Source organism: Oncorhynchus masou, chromosome 28 (assembly GCF_036934945.1).
Source record: "Oncorhynchus masou masou isolate Uvic2021 chromosome 28, UVic_Omas_1.1, whole genome shotgun sequence".
Taxonomy (NCBI): Eukaryota; Metazoa; Chordata; class Actinopteri; order Salmoniformes; family Salmonidae; genus Oncorhynchus; species Oncorhynchus masou.
This window is the reverse complement of record NC_088239.1, coordinates 51,619,312-51,638,013: the sequence shown is the minus strand read 5'-3', so window position 1 is coordinate 51,638,013 and position 18,702 is coordinate 51,619,312. Positions and strand designations below refer to the sequence as shown.

At 41.8% G+C, this 18,702-nt stretch overlaps 2 protein-coding genes across 6 annotated transcripts; one reads left to right on the top strand and one right to left on the bottom strand.

Moving 5' to 3' along the window:
* Nucleotides 1–852: 852 nt before the first annotated feature.
* LOC135517841 (integral membrane protein DGCR2/IDD-like) lies at nt 853–16,536 on the bottom strand. Of its 5 annotated transcripts, none has more exons than XM_064942485.1 (11): nt 16,222–16,536; nt 8,934–8,966; nt 7,344–7,466; nt 5,798–5,884; nt 5,415–5,625; nt 5,226–5,302; nt 4,916–5,098; nt 4,475–4,678; nt 4,086–4,238; nt 3,627–3,863; nt 853–3,484 (listed from the first exon to the last, which is right to left on the bottom strand). In XM_064942485.1, exons 1-11 carry the CDS (start codon nt 16,301–16,303, stop codon nt 3,249–3,251), a joined length of 1,626 nt encoding a protein of 541 aa, XP_064798557.1. In that variant the 5' UTR covers nt 16,304–16,536; the 3' UTR covers nt 853–3,248. The 5 variants fall into 5 exon arrangements, with proteins under 5 accessions (XP_064798557.1, XP_064798558.1, XP_064798560.1 ...); XM_064942486.1 differs by having other exon boundaries at nt 4,086–4,235; XM_064942488.1 differs by having other exon boundaries at nt 4,520–4,678.
* Nucleotides 16,537–17,609: 1,073 nt separating this feature from the next.
* On the top strand, nt 17,610–18,692 carry LOC135517012 (testis-specific serine/threonine-protein kinase 1-like). Its single transcript, XM_064941051.1, has one exon. It carries the CDS (start codon nt 17,610–17,612, stop codon nt 18,690–18,692), a length of 1,083 nt encoding a protein of 360 aa, XP_064797123.1.
* Nucleotides 18,693–18,702: the final 10 nt, after the last annotated feature.

The window sequence follows — 18,702 nt, the reverse complement described above, 5'->3', positions numbered from 1 at the left end:
AGAATTGTGTCGAGGCACAGATCTGGGGAAGGGTCCCAAAATAATTATGCAGCATTGAAGGTCACCAAGAACACAGTTGCCTCCATCATTCTTAAATGGAAGAAGTCTGGAACCACCAACACTCTTCCTAGAGCTGGCCGCCCGGCCAAACTGAGCAGGGGTGGGGAGAAAGGCCTTGGTCAGGGAGGTGACCAATAACCGATGGTCACTTGAGCTCTAGAGTTCCTCTGTGGAGATGGGAGAACCTTCCAGAAGGACAACCATCTCTGCAGCACTCCACTAATCAGGCTTTATGGTAGAATAGCCAGACGGAAGCCACTCCAGAGCCAGGACATTAATCCAATCACCATCTCTGGAGACCTGAAAATAGCTGGGCAGCAACGCTCCCCATTCAACCTGAAAGACCTTGAGAGGATCTGCAGAGAATGGGAGAAACTCCCCAAATACAGGTTTGTCAAGCTTGTAGCGTCATACCCAAGAAAACAAGGCTGTAATCGATGCCAAAGGTGCTTCAACAAAGTACTGAGTAAAGGATCTGAATACTTATGTAAATGCGATATATTTTTCTATAAATCCTGTTTTTGCTTTGCCATTAAGGGGTATCGTATGTAGATTGATTAAATTGTCCCCTCACCCCCTCAATTTTAGAATAAGGCTGTAACAAAATGTGGAAAAAGTCAAGGGGTCTGAATATTTTCCAAAGGCACTATATAGTGTAGGCAGAAGCAGGTATCCCTATTCACCCACTGCGGTCAAGTGCTCAGTCAACCATCTATGGTCTCAAGTTCTCTTCTAAAACTACAGGCTTAACCTTCTCAGAGTCCTTCCCCAAATTGAGACAACAGGCATCTGTCCTTCATGATACAATTTATTTGGCATTTGGTTAGATGTACATCCACCCCAGAAAATTACATAAAAGCCCCCTGCAAAAGAAGCAACAAAAATGTTACAATTTAAAAGCTATGAAATTAAAGAGAATACAATGAAATGTATCAACAGTTGCATTTTACATGTTCTAACTCACTGAACATGTCGATAACAAAATCAACTAGTTTAAAATCCAGCAGTTGGGGATGGAGTAGGGGTTCCAATGCATTTATCTATATCAACCTGTTGGCAAGCCTCTGAGCTAAGCCTGGGCAAAGATGAGCAGAACTTTGATTAAATGATAAAATCTGTTGGAAACCTCAGCATGCCTAAAGACTAAAACATGCACCATAGGCCCTAAAACAAGCTGAAAACACACTCAAACCAAATATTGAGATCTGACCCCCAAACACGCATGCACACACCAAAGTTTAAGATTTTTTTTTAACAATTCAAGACATTATTTTCTTGGATAATCCACAAAAGGATTGTCTATGCTAAAAAAATAAAATAAATGTAATACAAAACTTGAGACCTACCAAAGAGAGAAAAAAAAAATGCTACATACAACCATACATAAAACACATAGTACACACAAAGCTGTAATTCTCAAGATATCTTCAACCATTTCATTGCTGCTGGTGATAGACTAAAGCCATATAGATGACCATGCTATGCAGATCCTGGCTGGTAAGGGCTTGGACTTAAATGACTCCAAAACCCTCATAGGGGCCTTTGTGCTTTCATAGGCCTGGCATTGTAGCCTTCCAACTCCTATGACCATTCAACGCCACAGGTGAACAAGCAGCAGGGCTCTCAAAGGTCTACAGTATATACATCAGGAGTGTAAAGAATGATTGTCATAATGGGGACAAATTGTGGTTTTCCTAGTAGCTTTTTCACTACCGCGTTAGATTTTCCTGTCCGTCATCATGAAACAGGAGAAAGGTGGTTACGACTCAATCCCATATAGGCTACTATTAAAACCTAAACAGGTAAATCCCCAATGTCATGTTATAGTCTGAATCTTAACTACACTGACATGACAATGTACATTGGTAAGAAAAGAAATACAGCAGATCCAATGGCTTCCAAAAATGAGAATTGATGTGTACATAAACACTCACACATACATACAGACAGTTGAAGACAGAATTAATTTAGTATTCATTGTTATTATCATTTCATGAGAACACTTTAGCTTAAGAAGTTCACTTCTACAAATTTCATGAGGGGGTATAAAACTGTAAGTTACCCTTACACATCCCTAGGAGCTACAACTGAAAAGCTAACCTTGATTCACCATTCATTGACATTCTCTTTCATGAGGTGAACTCATTGACTAAGGTGGGGGGACCCATCAATGTTCAGATCCCACAACAAGCAAGTCACAGCCTACTTCTTACCCAAGAAAAGGGCACAATACTCAACCTACTTTAATTAGAACTCATAAAATGATATTCAATACTGTAGCAAGATTATTTGAAAAGTTGTAGCATTTTTACCTCAGAAAACAGTAATAGCAGTGTGTTAGTTGGAGCTAACACTAACCGTACCTAAATATTTTTGTAAGGTTAAAAAACCTTTTGTAGCAGAACCTTTCATTTTTCTATTCAAATTTGTGCCATCAATCTGGAAGACGTCTTAGCATTTCAGATTGATTGGAGAGTGCAGAAATCCCAGTTCGGAGGCAGTGCTTGTGATGGAAAAATAATGCATTTCATTCATGGAGGAGACTTGGAGATCTAGTAGGGAGGGAGAGCAGAAGCACTCGATGTTTCGAGTTGTGTGTGATGCTCTCTAAGTCCAACAAATGACAATCCAAGCTCTGCCTCCAGGATATAAGCAAAAAGACGCAAGCCATCTACCCCCTCCATTATTACCTGGTGTAATGCCCGAGGGAGTACTTATATCAGGGGCAATCTGGAGCATCAAGCTCAAACAATACAATTGAAAAGCTTTGTCCAATGAAAAATAGAAGCAGAAACTCAACCTCCTCGGCCCGGTGTAGTGCAGTTAGTTCTCTGTACAGAATAATCAGTCTTCCAGATCCTTCTTCACCTGTAGGAAAGTGGTCTGCTTCACACCATTTTCTCCAAGTTCAACTGACAGACACGCGACCGGTTTCAGTTTCCCTGTTTAAGAAACATACCAGTCCGATTCTACTCACCGCTGCACACCTCAAGGAGTAGACTGGTCCCTCAATCCATCCTGATAGTCTCTACCTTCTATTGCCATTCCAGTCTCTTCTCACCCTCTCCTCTAACTAATGGACCAGTCCGCTCCAGTCCACCCTCCATATGATGGACCCGTCTGACACTGTCCACCTCTCTCAATCTGTGGGTCCAGACCGTAGCAGTTCCCCTCCCCTCATCTCAGTCCTATACCATGGTGCTGAGGGAGGAGCTGCTGCTGCAGTCTGCAGGCATGGAGTCAGGGGCGTGGCCGTCAGTGGAGGTGTCAGGCTCCACCAGGAGGGTACTGCTGTCGATGGAGTCCTCCCGCTCCTGGGAGGACATTGGCACAGAGTCTGGCTCGGGGACAGGTGGTGGGGCATCCGTCATGGCATCTACCACATCCCTCATCTGACTTGGGATCATCTGAACTCCATGACGTGCTGTGGAGAGCAGCGAGGACAGGGTTCAGGAACAGCTAGATACTTAACATTGTATCTAATAATAATCAAAACTGTTCTATCACAGGAAGTGAGTAAATCATGGTAACAACACAGGGTGGTCCATAAGTTATTTTAGGCCTACCCAGGTCCATATAGAGAAAGCTGTCGGGGTTGATGGAGGCTTCGTAGGGAGGAGGGGGGTCGTCTGGGTGCTGGATGTCTGGGTATTTGTAGGCAGCGTAGGGTGGGGGAGGTTCCTGGAAATGAAATGCACCTCCCTCTCCATCATCAGAGAGGTGCAGGGGAGTGAGACCAGTGCCAAAAGCATCTGGGCCATAGTCAAAGCCTGGGACTCGCCGTCCAAGGTTGAAATGATGCACTGAAGATAGAGAGAAGACAACATTTCCACTAATTGAAACCAATGTAGACGGATACTCACAAATAAAATGTGAATACACTGAAGTACCGGAGACGAATACAGGCTAGCTAGGAGAGGTGTTCCGGGTTTGTTAAAAAGGCCAAAAAGGGCTGTTTTTTCAAAGGATGGCAGTGAGCTTGGTGACATGTTGTTCGTATGAGTGTGATAAAATACGCTGCTTACGGTTTCCTCCAATGAGTGTTTCGATGCGCTCGCGTCTGCGCTGCCGGAGCCTGTGCACCATGAACAGCAGCAGAGAGAGGATGAGGAAGGAGGAGACACAGCTGACGATCAGACGCATCCCACTGGCCATGGAGTCAAAGAGGTTGCTGCCTTCTGAAAGACAGTGCCCAGATTTTAATACAATTCATGTTTTATTTTTTAAAATAATTTTATACAACCGTTTCTCAACTTTTGTCCTTTTACTTCCATCTTCTGAAACTACAGGGACAAACATTGAGGCACATGACAAGTGAGATGTGTTAAGAGCGCCACCTTGTGGGACATTCACAAACACCCATAGTTTCTATTTTTTTTTAAAATAGGGAATTGTGTGAGTGTTTAGGCAGTACCTGGGTCCAGGCAGGTGAACTTGCAGCACTCCTTGGGGTCCTTACCGAAGTGCTTGCAGCCCTCCGGCCGATTACACAGTGCGGCCACACACATCTCTGGCTCGCCGTCGTGACATGTGCAGCTCAGGCACGGGTCTTCCCCCTTAGGCGTGAAGTAGTACCCCTCAGTCACCACCTGGTCCTTTATGTCCACACATGTTTGCCCTGTTAAAGACAATCAAAGGTTTACAACCAGAACCAAACAAAAACTACACCTAAACTAACTGAGGATGCTGGACTTCCCTAATTTACATACGCATTCCAGCACCCAATATTTTTTATGAAGAATTATGACTCAAAACAAGCAGATTTCCACTGAACATCTACACTTGTTACAATCAAGCTACTTTTATCTCCTGTGAAGCTACATAGGTCATTGGGTTTTAATAAGAGCAGACATACTCCTCTTGCACAGGAAAGGGAACTTCTTGTAGCAGTTCTCGGCATGCCAGCTGTGAAGGCCGCGCTCGTTCATGCTCTTGATCTGAAAGCGCTGCAGCTGGGCACAGAATACGTTGTCCTGGGTCGGAGATGCCTCTCCAAATTTAGTCAGGCCCTCCGGGGGGAGGAACACCTGCATTGACCCTGAAGAGGAACAGAGAAGGGAACAAGATACAGGTTTATTGCTTTGGTTGTATGAGCATGACAATGAGTGCTCCTTGAGTTCAACTGCTCCCTTTTGCCTATTTTCATTCATATTAACTGCACCCACCTTTATAAGCCACCTCCCAACGGCCCTCCAGTGAATGGTTCCGATTGGTTATGACATACTGGTAACCCACCCAGAACCTGAATCAGAGAGAAATTGGATGAAATAATGACTATGGGACAGTAAAGCATCAGCCTTCAGATCAACACTATATCACATCATGTAACCCATCCTTAGCAAACACATACTCACTTGCACTGGTCTCTGCGCTCGCACACTTTCTCGTCGAAATCCACCTCGATCTTGAGGATGAACTGCAGTTCCTCGTTGGTAACGAAAGTTGCCAACGAGCCATTGACTTTCTGGCATGTGTCCACAGCTTGCCAGTAGTTCTCGTTCCTCAGGTATACCTTGTAGCAGCTGGCTGTCTTCTCGTAGTGATGCCACCCACTTGGGCACTTCTCTGTGGAGGGGAAAGGTGCTTTAGCGCTCCTACAGTGTCCAGTAACAAAAGCTTTCCATCTGTTCTTTTAGCAACACTTCCAGTAGTTTAGATACTGTTTTAAAATCTCTCTAGTGCATCTTAGATAAGTACTGAGTGAATGACTGATGGAGGTAGTTAGGTGGGGTCTTACTGTTAAAGCGCATCGGCTGGGCCACGCCGATGACATCTTCCACTTGGTCAAACTCATTGGCAAAGTGAAACGTCTCATCCTTCATGGCTGTAAGGGAGGATCCGAAACAGAGATACCAGAGTAAGCAGTGTTTCAATAAAAAGGAATGTAGTGGCTACTGGCTGAAGATCATAAAAAAAACCTTCTGAAGACAACTTTGTTTGGACTCAAGGAACTTCTTATTAGGGGATGGAGAAACTGCCTTTTTAACCCAGTCACAAGTCATCAACATTAGTTATTTCTCATGACAAGAAAGTCAAATGTTGACTGCTTTTGCTACAATTGATCAAATAATGTAATTTGCACACAGTCCAGATGAAACAAGATGGCCGTGTTATGGAGGTCAGATGCTGTGTGTGTACCCAATCCTTTCCAGAATTCCTATAATGCAGCCAGCGATCAGCGCTAGTTAAGAAATTAAGTAGCGGAAACAATAGGATTTCCTTCTATCGCTTACTACTGCAATATCTAACCACATTAAAGTTCTACAGTTGCACCATTGAGAGCATCTTGGCTTGGTATGGCACCTGCATAGTCCTGGATCGCAAGGCGTTACAGAGGGTGGTGCGGACTGCCCAGTACATCACTGGGGCCGAGCTCGCTACCATCCAGGACCTCTATACCAGGCTGTGACAGAGGAAGGCCCGGAAAAATTGGCAAAGAGCCCTGCCACCCAAGCCAAAGACTGTCCTCTCTGCTACCACACAAAAAGCTGTACCGGAACACCAAGTCTAGGACCAAAAGGCACCTGAATAGCCTCAACCCCCAAGCCATAAGACTTCTGAACAGTTAATCAAAATGGTTAACCAGACTTAATACCCTTTTTTGCACCAACTCTCTTACACGGACTAAGCACACTCACTGGACCCTACCCACATGCTCACACTCTCCACATAAACAGAGTAACAGAGTTATTACTACATTGTCGGAGCTAGAAGCACAAGCATTTTGCTACACTCGCATTAACATCTGCTAACCATGTGTATGTGACAAATAAAATTTGATTTGATTTGATTTAGAAGTGTATCTATCCTGATTGCATAGTCACTTTAACCCCTACCTACATGTTCTATTTTTATTTGCAAATTCTTTATTTAAAAAAAAAAACATGTTTTGCATTGTTTGGAAAGGGCTCGTAAGTAAGCATTTCACAGTAGTCTACACCTTTTGTATTTAGCGCATGTGACATAATTTTTTAAAAGAATTGATCTCCCCAAAACTGATCAAAAAAACAAAGCTCTAAATGAAAGACGTTAACAAAACATATGCACATATGAGTTTGTTGGTTCCCATGACATTTAGAAAGTTGTTTTCTAAGAAATCTAGAGCTGCTCTGACTGCTGTTCAAGATGAGCCTTATAGTATTGTGGGGAATGTAAGAAATCTCTGTCCTTCACTTTGGAGCATGCAACACAATATAAATGGACATAGAGTATCATGATTGTTAGGGAGAGGGACTAGAGTTCAGGATGAGGTCTAGGTACAGGGTTGAAGAAGTGTTACTCACGGGGGCAGTCCAACTCATCGCTCTTGTCCTCACATGCAGTCCAGCCGTCACACTGCCAGGACAAGGGGATGCATTGCATCTTCCCACTGAGGCAGGCAAACTGCCCAGGGCTGCAGCGCAGCTCTGAAACACAGCACAGAGGGAGGCCAACATCACACAGCGCCCCCAGTAGTTTTGACATGGCCACTGCAACACAGCTCCTGGTCTCTCAGTTGAGTACCAACTATAAAAACACGAGTCTATGGAAGATTGAGCATTTCCAGCTTTTAGGATCATTACTTAGACACTTGCCCCTGTCTAGTGATAAATAAGATTTTCACCATGTATCATTAACATTACATTAATGCAACCGATGCTTAAAATAATGAACGTTTTCTGGGAAACAAAATTAATAAAAAGAAAGCATCAAGGGGAAAAAAACAAAATATTTATTGGAATTCAGTTATGCAACAATCTCTCAAGTACTCTGACAGAGTTCAATTCAGGTCTGGTGGTTAAAATAAAATCAGAGTAGATACTAGCTATTAAACAAGACAAAAATCCTTATAACTAGAAATAAACAGTGGTCATCCTTGTGAGTGCTATTGACAACTGCGCTTAGAAATAAAAAAATGAGAAACCGTAGAAATGAGGGACACGTATCAGAGCATAACAATTATCTAAAATAGGCCTCAATAAACAATTGTTTTTTTTAAAGAAGGGGTCATGACAGGCTAAGACATAGGCCTACTATATACCGTTATTTTAGTGTCTAGCCATAAATGTAAGTGCCAAAATAAAAAATGTATGAGGGATACAAAGTATTTTGAAAGCAGGTGATTCCACAGGTGTGGTTCCTGAGTTAATTAAGCAATTAACATGCCATCATTCTTAGGATAACGTATAAGAATGCCCAGTTTCCCATTAAATTTGGCTACAATGGCCAGAAGAGAGGGATCTTAAAGGAGCATAGGGGGTTTAAAGGGTGTGTCTCAGTCATCAGATCTCAACCCAATTTAACACTTCTGGGAGATTCTGGGACCGTTTTCCAACATCAATTAAACACCAAATTATTGTGGAAGTATGGTGTTGCATCCCTCAAATAGAGTTCCACACACTTCAAATCTGTGCCATGGCACACTGAAATGATTCTGGTGTCTCAACGCCCTATTAAAGACGTTGGCGTTTCCATTATTTTGGCAGTTCTGTATATTCCTTAGTAACAGAGAAGCAGAGTTAAGTGGGTCAGCGTCTCTGTGCCATGTGCGATTAACATAAGACGTGCCACAGCATCAGGGGTTCTCCTGTGAGAAGGCCTAGGTTTCTAAAGAAGTTAGAACTTTTCTCACTATGGCCCGGAGCAGATATAGGCCTGGCGTCTAGACAATCACACTGGATACATTGAAGGTAGTTCAATATTGTTAAAGGAGTTGAATGCATAAAAAAAAAACTGTTTAAGAGTAAATATCTGAGTTCAATGGAAAAAACAAAGCACTGCTGTGAAAGGGAAAATTCAACAGAGGCACAAGCTGAGGATAGAGATGAGTAACCCAAATTGCTGGAGCCTGGCATACCTATACATCCACTGCACTAAGAGGAGACGCTGCTTACCTGACAATAATCTTGCCAGAGCTAGCCGTGGACCTGAAACAAAACAAAAAAGCAATTTCTGATGAACTAACCCTTTGAATCTCAAATTCCAGTTTGGAATGTTCCACCACAAAGGGAAAAGTTTGAAGGGAACTGTATGATGGCAGAAAAAAATGACAACATGTGAAAAAATGTTTTACCAAAAATGTCATTCGTATTTCATGTCACACTCACTAGATACCATTTCTGAGCAAAGATCAAATGTAACCAAGGAAACTATGGGTATTTAACCATCTGTTATTTTGATTTTTGGGTCAACTCAAACGTCACCAGGACCACCCACTCTTCCAATAAATGTTGAACATTTTTGTTCTGTCTTTTTGTAATAACATCCCATTTACATGGACGCATAGAATGTATCCAAGGTTGGAGCCATACATTGTGTGTGTGTGTGTATGAATATATAAGAATGTAGCCTAGGCTATTCACAACTAAGCAAGTCGGCCAAATCCACCCGTGTTTGTATCTATTAAAGGCCCCAATTAGCAGCAGCTACTCTTCCTGGGATCCAGCAAGCTTAAGGCAGTTATATTACATTTCATAACACTTTACCCAATACATTTAGTGTTCCCTCAGGCCACTACTTCACCATCCCATATTTACAATACAACATCCATGTGCACGTGTGTAGAGTGTGTGTCTTATGTGTGCGTCTCAAAGTCCCCGCTGTTCCATAAGGTGTATTTTTATCTTTTTTTCTTTCTTTTTTACAATCCGATTGCTTGCATCAGTTACCTGATGTGGAATAGAGTTCCATGTAGCCATGGCTCTACTGTGCGCCTCCCATAGTCTGTTCTGGACTTGTTATAATCTCTACCCGGCACAGCCAGAAGAGGACTGGCCACCCCTCAGCCTGGTTCCTCTAGATTTCTTCCTAGGTTCTGGCCTTTCTAGGGAGTTCTCCCTCGCAACCGTGCTTCTACACCTGCATTACTTGCTGTTTGGGGTTTTAGGCTGGGTTTCTGTACAGCACTTTGTGACATCAGCCGATGTAAGAAGGGCTTTCCAAATACATTTGATTGATTGAAGGGACCTCTGGTGGCAAGTCTTGTTGGGTATGCATGGGTGTCAGAGCTGTGTGCAAGTAGTTTAAAACAGACACCTCGGTGCATTCAGCATATCAATCTCTCCTCCACTTTGAGCTATGAGAGATTTACATGCATATTATTAATGTTAGCTCTCCATGTACATTTAAGTGCCAGCCGTGCTGCCCTGTTCTGAACCAATTGTAATTTTCAGAGATCCCTCTGTGGTACCTGACCACACGACTGGTGCGACAAAACTAGAACCTGCCTTGTTGATAATGTTGTTAAAAAGGCAGAGCACCGCTTTATTATGGACAGACTTCTCCCAATCTTAGCTACTGTTGTATCAACATATTTTGACCATGACAGTTTACAATCGAGTTACTCCAAGCAGTTTAGTCACTGCTCAAATTCCACATCATTTATTACAAGATTTAGTTGAGGTTTAGTGGATGATTTGTCCCAAATAGAATGCTTTTAGTTTTGGAAATATTTAGGACTAACTTGTTCCTTGCCACCCATTCTGAAACTAACTGCAGCTCTTTGTTAAGTCTTGCAGTGATTTCACTCGCTGTAGTAGCTGATGTGTATAGTGTTGAGTCATTCGCATACATAGACACTGGCTTTACTTAAAGCCAGTGGCAATTCATTCGTAAAGATTGAAATACGGGGCCAAGATAGCTGCCCTGTGGAATTCCTGATTCTACCTGGATTATGTTGGAGGCTTCCATTACAAAGAACACCCTCTGAGTTCTGTTAGACAGGTAACACTTTATCCACAATATAGCAGTGGGTGTAAAGCCATAACACAGACTATGATTGAAAACGTTGTAAAAGCAGTACTGAAGTCTAACAAAAGCTCCAACAATCTTTATCAATTTCGCTCAGCCAATCAGTTACTTATGTAAGTGCCATGCTTGTTGAATGTCCTTCCCTATCAAGCTCTCACCCAGACCCAAATAAAAACCTTGAGGTTAAGTCAATAATAGGTTCTTCCACCACTTGCAGTTTAACAGGTGATGGTTTATGAGGTTAGACAAATATACTACTTGGACAAAAGTGTTGACACCTGCTTGTGTTTGAACACCTGATATTCCAAAATCATGGGCATTAATATGAAGTTGGTCCCCCCATTTGCTGCTATAACAGCCTCCACTCGTCTGGGAAGGCTTACTAGATGTTGGAACATTGCTGCGGGGACTTGCTTCCATTCAGCCACAAGAGCATTAGTGAGGTCGGGCACTGAAGATGAGCAATTAAGCCTGGCTTGCAGTCGACGTTCAAATTCATCACAAAGGTGTTCGAAGGGGTTGAGGTCAGGGCTCTGCAGGCCAATCAAGTTCTTCCACACCATCAACAAACAATTTCTGTATGGACCTTACTTTGTGCAAGGGGGCATTGTCATGCTGAAACAGGAAAAGGCCTTCCCCAAACAGTTACCAAATTTGGAAGCACAGAACTGTCTACAATGTCATTGCATGCTGTACGGTTAAGATTTCCCTGCACTGGAACTAAGGGGCCTAGCCTGAACCATGAAAAATAGTCCCAGATCATTCTTCCTCCTCCATCAAACTTTACAGTTGGCACCGAAACCATCGAAACACATTTCATGAAGCTCCCCGACGAACAGGGGCAGTTTGCAAAACTCACTACCCAGTTCCAACAGAGGACAGACAATTTTTACGCTGTACGCGCTTCAGAACTCAGTGGTCCCATTCTGTGAGCTTGTGTGGCCTACTACTTCGCGGCTGAGCCGTTGTTGCTCCTAGATGTTTCCACTTCCCAATAACAGCACTTCCAGTTGACCGGGGCAGCTCTAGCAGGGCAGAAATTTGACAAACTGACTTGTTGGAAAAGTGGCATTCTATGACGGTGCCGCGTTGAAAGTCTCTGAGCTCTTCAGTAAGGCCATTCTACTGCCAATGTTTGTCTATGGAGATAGCATGGCAGTGTGCTTGATTTTATACACCGGTCAGCAACGGATGTGGCTGAAATAGCAAATCCACTAATTTGAAGGGTTGTCCACATACTTTTGAACAAAAATAATATTTCAAGGCAACAATAGCTAGTCTAAATTATCTTTAGGTTACTTATTGGGACAATGAAACAATAGCTAACAAAAAACAGCAGACGGCCCAGTCTTGTGTTGCTCCTGCGACATAGCAATCTAAAGTTTGCTTTGCGTGCCAATTTGCTAGCTGAAATGCAGCTTGCGAATTACACCGAACAAAAATTTAAAAAGCAACCATTTCTAAGATTTTACTGAGTTACAGTTCATAAGGTAATCAGTCAATTGAAATAAATGCATTAGGCTCCAATCTATGGATTTCACATGACTTGGAATACAGATATGCAACTGTTGGTCACAGATACCTTAAATAAAAAAGGCATGGATAAGAAAACCATTCAATATTTGATGTGATCACCATCTGCCTCATGCAGCACGACACAGCTCTTTTGCATAGAGTTGATCAGGCTGTTGATTGTAGCCTGTGGAATGTTGTCCCACTCCTCTTCAATGGCTGTGTGAAGTTGCTGGATATTGCCGGAAACTGGAACACGCAGTCATGCACGTCGATCCAGAGCATCCCAAACATGCTCAAAGGGTGACATGGCTGGTGAGTATGCAGGCCATGGAAGAACTGGGACATTTTCAGCGTCCAGGACTTGTGTTCAGATCCTTGCAACATGGGGCTGTACATTATGCTGAAACATGAGGTGACGGTAGTGGATGAATGGCCCAGAAATGGGCCTCAGGATCTCGTCATAGTATCTCTGCATTCAACAAACAAAAAAAGATTAATCAGCTGTCCTGTTGGCTTGTCTCAAGACGATTCCGCAGGTGAAGAAGCCGGATGTGGAGGTCCTGGGCTGGCGTGGTTACACGTGGTCTGCAGTTGTGAGGCCAGTTGGGCGTACAGCCAAATTCTCTAAAACGACATTGGAGGCGGCTTACGGTAGAAAAACAAACATTCAACTGCACGCTCCCTAAAAACATCTGTGGAATTGTGTTGTGTGACAAACGTGTGGCCTTTTTATCCCCAGCACAAGGTGCACTTGTGTAATTTTTTTAAATATGCCACACCTGTTAGGTGGATCGATTATATTGGCAAATGGGAGAAATGCTCACCAACAGGGATGTAAACAAATTTGTGCACAAAATTTGAGAGAAATAAGCTTTTTGTGTGTATGGAAAATTTCTGGGATCTTATTTTAGCTCATGAAACCAACACTTTACATGTTGCGATTATATTTTTGTTCAGAATTAGCTAGCTGGTAGTGTTGCACGGTATACCGAAACTTCTCTACTTTTTGATACTAGATTATGAAAATGTGTTACTTTCAGTACTTGTGTCAAATGTCTCACAGATCAAGCCCTGTTTGTCATGCGCTGCCGACCCCTTATTACAGCTCACAGTCCCTGCTCCACTTACTCATTGCTAGCTGTAGCCGGTCCTGAGGAACCGCTTCACTCACTGGGAGTCTGGGGTGCATCATGTCAGCTCCTCACACTTGAATAATGTGACACGGCGTGTAAAAATGTTGAAACTATTAATGAAATAATATCCACACATACTAGAACACTAAAATGCAAACTGATACCGGTAGCTTCCAGCTTTGCATGACAACTTTCCTTGTTAGCTGGCAGCTAAAATCTATTCACTACCTTAGCACTTTGCGATAACATGCAAACCATAGCACAAAATATGCTGATTGATTTCAAAGCTGACAAAAAAAAAAAAAAAAAATCACAATTCGGTATCTCCCCCTCTCACGTTTCTCCCAAAGATTGTCACCGAGCCCCTCTTGCCTAGAGAAAAACAATTAATTGTCCCAATGGAAGGAAAACTGATTGTCATCTGTAGCCCCATGTAATCAGCCAAAACAAGCTCAATAAGCCAGTGCATGCATGCATTCCAATTGAATATGCATTCAACGGTATTGTGGATAGGCTACATCTTGTTAATCAATAGAGATTTACCATTCAAATAAATGCTTACCATATTGTTGTCGTTAGATTGCTTTTACCAAAGTCAAATTGATTGTATGCTTGCATAATTGATTCATTAATGCATAAATGGCTGTCTGAAAAATGACGTAAAAATTAATGTCCAATGTAATAATATTGAACTCAAAAGATGTCCAACAATTGAATAGGGTCCAGTTTCCAGATAGAGATGGAATTCAGGCTTACGATTGTTTTATCGATGCCTCGTTCCAACGATGGCCAAAACACCAAGCAGGAAGGACATTCACTAAGTGTGTCATTGAGGCATACAGTCAATACTGATAGGAACGAAAGTCAGCGCTGCTCTCAGATCAGCTTTATCCATTCAAATCTTACCTTAACATTATAATTATTTGACAATACTGACGATGGGTTTGCTCCTAGAAAGATATTACCACGGCTGCAAATTTTGAGGCGGCTTATTCTAATGCTTAGTTTACCCAATAATAATGCACTAAATAAAGATTTGGCACATCATTGCACACGTGTTGTTACACATCATAAAACAGAGGTAAAAATGACAGACAGAAGGCAGCCTACAATTAGCAAAACAGATCTCAATTGAATGAAAATGAAATTGATTTCAATATTGTTGAATTATATATGCTTATGTAACCTTTCTGAATGCAGTCATCTCAGTTCTCATTTGAAGCATATTTTTATTTATTTGCAGTGCAGTGACTAACTGAAACGTCAACTATTTTTTGTTTTTTAAATCAATTATTTGAATTCCCTTTAGTTTGTTATTCTTTCCCCCTGTGAGGCCAATTTCTCTAAAAGTCAGACCAAGCCTGAACTGTGGGATATTGTAGGGACTTTCCAACATGCCCATATTCGACATAATTACCATGGTTTATGCGCAAAACTAACTGTAATGACAATAATCCATTGAGCATCTACTTGTCCAGTCTGTTTTTCTTTTACGACTGCTACTGAAGAGACAAGAATGTGCGATTGTGAGAGGATAGAGAGCAGCTGTTGCTTCGCCAGGTATCTCTACCTGAAATATACAGTATCAATGTGATAGATAGTTGGTATTCAGCAGTCATACAAGTATGCCTTAGTTACGTTGAAGAACTACAAAATAGTGATTGTCAGACAGCAGCTCTATAGAAATCAGATGACTTGGAATGAAATAAAGTAATCAAATAAAACAAACGTAATATTCAAAACTGAAATATTTTATTCATGTAAAGTAATGTAATTAAATGGTAAATAGGTGATAAGCAATAATGGGCAGTCACTACCATCATTGGACTTAATTGTTTTAAACTCAATCGAAACTGAACACGTGATTATTTTTTAATAATCGAAACGAACTGATTTATTTTTTTAAACACTAACCGCTCAACACTATTCGATTGTTTGTAACAATTGCAAAGTCATTGGCAACTGTCTTTGTTGTCAACCTCTTAAAATGATCGGCGGTCAGAGACAGATAAACATATTGATTATATGTTTGGCAGAGATCTGTGGTGACCCTTTGGGGAAAGCGTCTATGGACGCGCGTTGCTAGTTATTCTACTGGCGGTCGGTAAATAACGAGCGTTTTCATGTGCAACTTTAGTAATGTAACGATGGGTTTGGGAAACAGCTCTGAGATCTATCGATAATCGGGCCCAGAGCTGTAACGTTAGCTAATTTACAACCTGAGTTTATCTAGATCAAGTGCGATTCAGTGACTAATATGTTTTGCCGTGGTATCGAGTATTGCGATACTAAACCTGTTATCGAAGTCAATGCTAGTATGGTGACAAGACTAGTTAGTACTAGGTTCTGGACATAAAGTGCAGCAGCTACAGCTAACGACGTTAGCTAACTAAAGCTGCTAACTAGTAACGTTAATGCTAAACTTTCATCGGGCTAGCTATAACTTGTAAACGTTCTCTCCAGCAAAGTGTAAACCATACCGACGATTGAACTGCAAAATGGATCTAACTAGTTACAATTCAATATTGATTAATGTCCCCATATAACAAATTTTAAAACAAAATTATGTACGTTGGATAACTACGCAGTAAGTGGGCTAGTGAGCCAACACCGCGCGCTGTTCATCAAAGGCAGCGGCAAAAAATTGAGACCAGTGGATAAACTAGCTTGAAACGCCATTTACACTAGCTAAATTCCCGTAGAATTAGGCCTACCACAGCTCACGGGTATAACGTTACATACATGAGCAAGTTGCTGACAACCAATTGCATTTCACCGGTCTTACCTGTTCGTGGTGGGTCTGTTAAAGTGAGGACGAAAAGCAAAGAGAGAAGGACGTAACTGCTGCTGTCAGCCTTTGGCAACATTTATCCTCCATTCATAGTAACTCCTCTACTTAAGAAATTAAATAAACCGAGATCCAACGTTTGCTTCCGACCTATCAGCGCCAAAGATAGTTCCTTGCCATTCAAAAATATGAAAATATATGGTAGATTACGCGCTACATCCTTATTATTAAGCCCTGTTTTTCATTCGGCCTGTCCAACAATGTATTCCAGAAAGGAAATAAAACAAGATGGCTCCGTCCTTCCATCACAACAATCCCAAACGGCCACAAAACCTATCAGCTGGTGGGTTAGAGGCGGAGTTTTCTAAAGTTATTGTCATGCAGTCATTGGTTATTGTATACCAAATGTGTTACGGTCAATGACTATATATGAACGTTACAGTAACCGAATTGTGTCCAGAGTGATACAGTATTAATTTTCTATTAATCGGTTTGTTTTGAGTCATTGCAAATAATGCTACACCTTAACCTAATGAACAGCAGAATTTTTCTTTTTTTAAACGTTTATTTTATCAGGGAGTCATACAGAGACCAAGGTCTCTTTTACAGATGAGCCCATAACTACATAAAATAGAGACATCAAAGTATAAATATAAATGCCAGCAGAAAGAAAACACGATAATAAAAAACAAACACATCGATCAGTAATAAGGTCCTCAATCAGCTTTCTGAATTGCTAGAGGCACCAAAACATCAAATGTAATAACTTTTTAAAAAGATTGTTCAACAAATAAGGTGCAAGACCAAAGGAATTTCAAGAGTTGGCTATCCCTGATACCAGATGTGGTAACTCGTATGTCTAAAGTTTAGTAATGATGTTAGGTACCGTGGGACTGGTAACAGGGATCTATATATGAAAACATAGCAATGTACCAACCTATGTGACATCAGAGGCCAACCAACTTTGTTAGAAAATGCAATGATGAGTCCTACAATTACCGCCTTTATAAGTATTGTAAACATATTTAGCATGGCTATTAAAATGTAATTGATCATTATGAAAATGAATGACGCCCGAGTTTCCGATTAGTAATTCCAAATTGGATGATCGTTCAAAAAAAGTCCGAGCTCCTTTCCCCCCACCGAGTTGTCATGAACGCACCATTATGGCGTACATAAATGGTTCTGCTTTTGAGGAATTAAACGTTCCATTTTGACACAAATTGATGTCATAGAAACAAACTTCATTACGTAATTGCCCACGTTTATGATGATAAAATATTTAATGTTAGCAACATTGACCCCATGTGTATCTTTGATATTCAACTATGAACGGAGTTCAACATGGTGTCGATTATGGTGTAATAATTTAGGTCTGACTAGCCATGGATGACTCACTGGTGCTGAAGAAACGGGGATATACACTGGGCATCAGTTTAGGCGAGGGGTCATACGCCAAAGTAAAATCCGCGTATTCTGAGCGTCTGAAGACCAATGTTGCTATCAAAATTATTAACAGAAGAAAGGCGCCGGCGGATTTTTTGGAGAAGTTCTTACCCCGGGAACTGGAGATCCTTGCATCCCTAAATCACCGAAACATCGTCAAGACCTTCGAGATATTCGAGACTTCAGAAGGGAAGGTGTACATGATTATGGAGCTTGGTGTGCAAGGGGACCTACTAGAGTTCATCAAATTCAGGGGTGCTTTGCCCGAGGATTTCACCAGAAAACTGTTCAAACAACTGTCACTTGCAATACAATTTGCACACGACCTAGATGTTGTTCACAGGGACCTGAAATGTGAAAACCTGCTATTGGACAAAGACTTCAACCTCAAAGTGTCGGATTTTGGATTTGCCAGGAGGATCAATTATGATGATGCTGGACAAATGATTCTCAGCAAAACATTCTGTGGCTCTGCAGCCTATGCAGCACCAGAGGTATTACAGGGGCTCCCATACAATGCCAAAGTGTATGACGTTTGGAGTATGGGGGTCGTTCTATTCATCATGCTCTGTGGGTCTATGCCCTATGATGACTCCAATATTAAGAAGATGCTGAAGATTCAGAAAGAGCATCGTGTTGACTTCCCACGCAGCAAAACTGTCCCTACGGAGTGCAAAGACCTGATGTATCGCATGCTTAATCCAGATGTAGCCCAGAGGATAGAGATCGATGATATCCTTGAACATGTATGGGTGCAGTCAAAATCCAAATCACATGATGGTTCTAAGAGACGAGAAGATGGACCTTCATCTGAAGCTGCTTGCTCCAAAAAAGAAAGGAAGGGTGAAAGTAGTAAGCATCCTCATGGCAATGAGAACAAGAAAGGGGAAAAAGTGGAGGTTGAGGCAGAATTGGGCCCTAAACTTTCTGTGGAGGGCAAAAAGGCAGCTGAACCATCTAAGCACACCAAGAAAGAATCATCCCCAGATGCAAGGAATGACATTCCTGCTGATTCATGTTGAAATGCTGGAT

What these genes read in the sequence shown, in the direction of transcription:
- LOC135517012 (XM_064941051.1), top strand. Translation starts at nt 17,610, where the DNA reads ATGGATGACTCACTGGTGCTGAAGAAACGGGGATATACACTGGGCATC.
- LOC135517841 (XM_064942485.1), bottom strand. Translation starts at nt 16,303, where the DNA reads ATGTTGCCAAAGGCTGACAGCAGCAGTTACGTCCTTCTCTCTTTGCTT. An exon ending in CCCTTTCCTGTGCAAGAGGA is followed by an intron (nt 4,679 to 4,915) that starts GTATGTCTGCTC and finishes TGTCTTTAACAG; the next exon opens with GGCAAACATGTGTGGACATA. An exon ending in GTTCACCTGCCTGGACCCAG is followed by an intron (nt 4,239 to 4,474) that starts GTACTGCCTAAA and finishes ACTGTCTTTCAG; the next exon opens with AAGGCAGCAACCTCTTTGAC.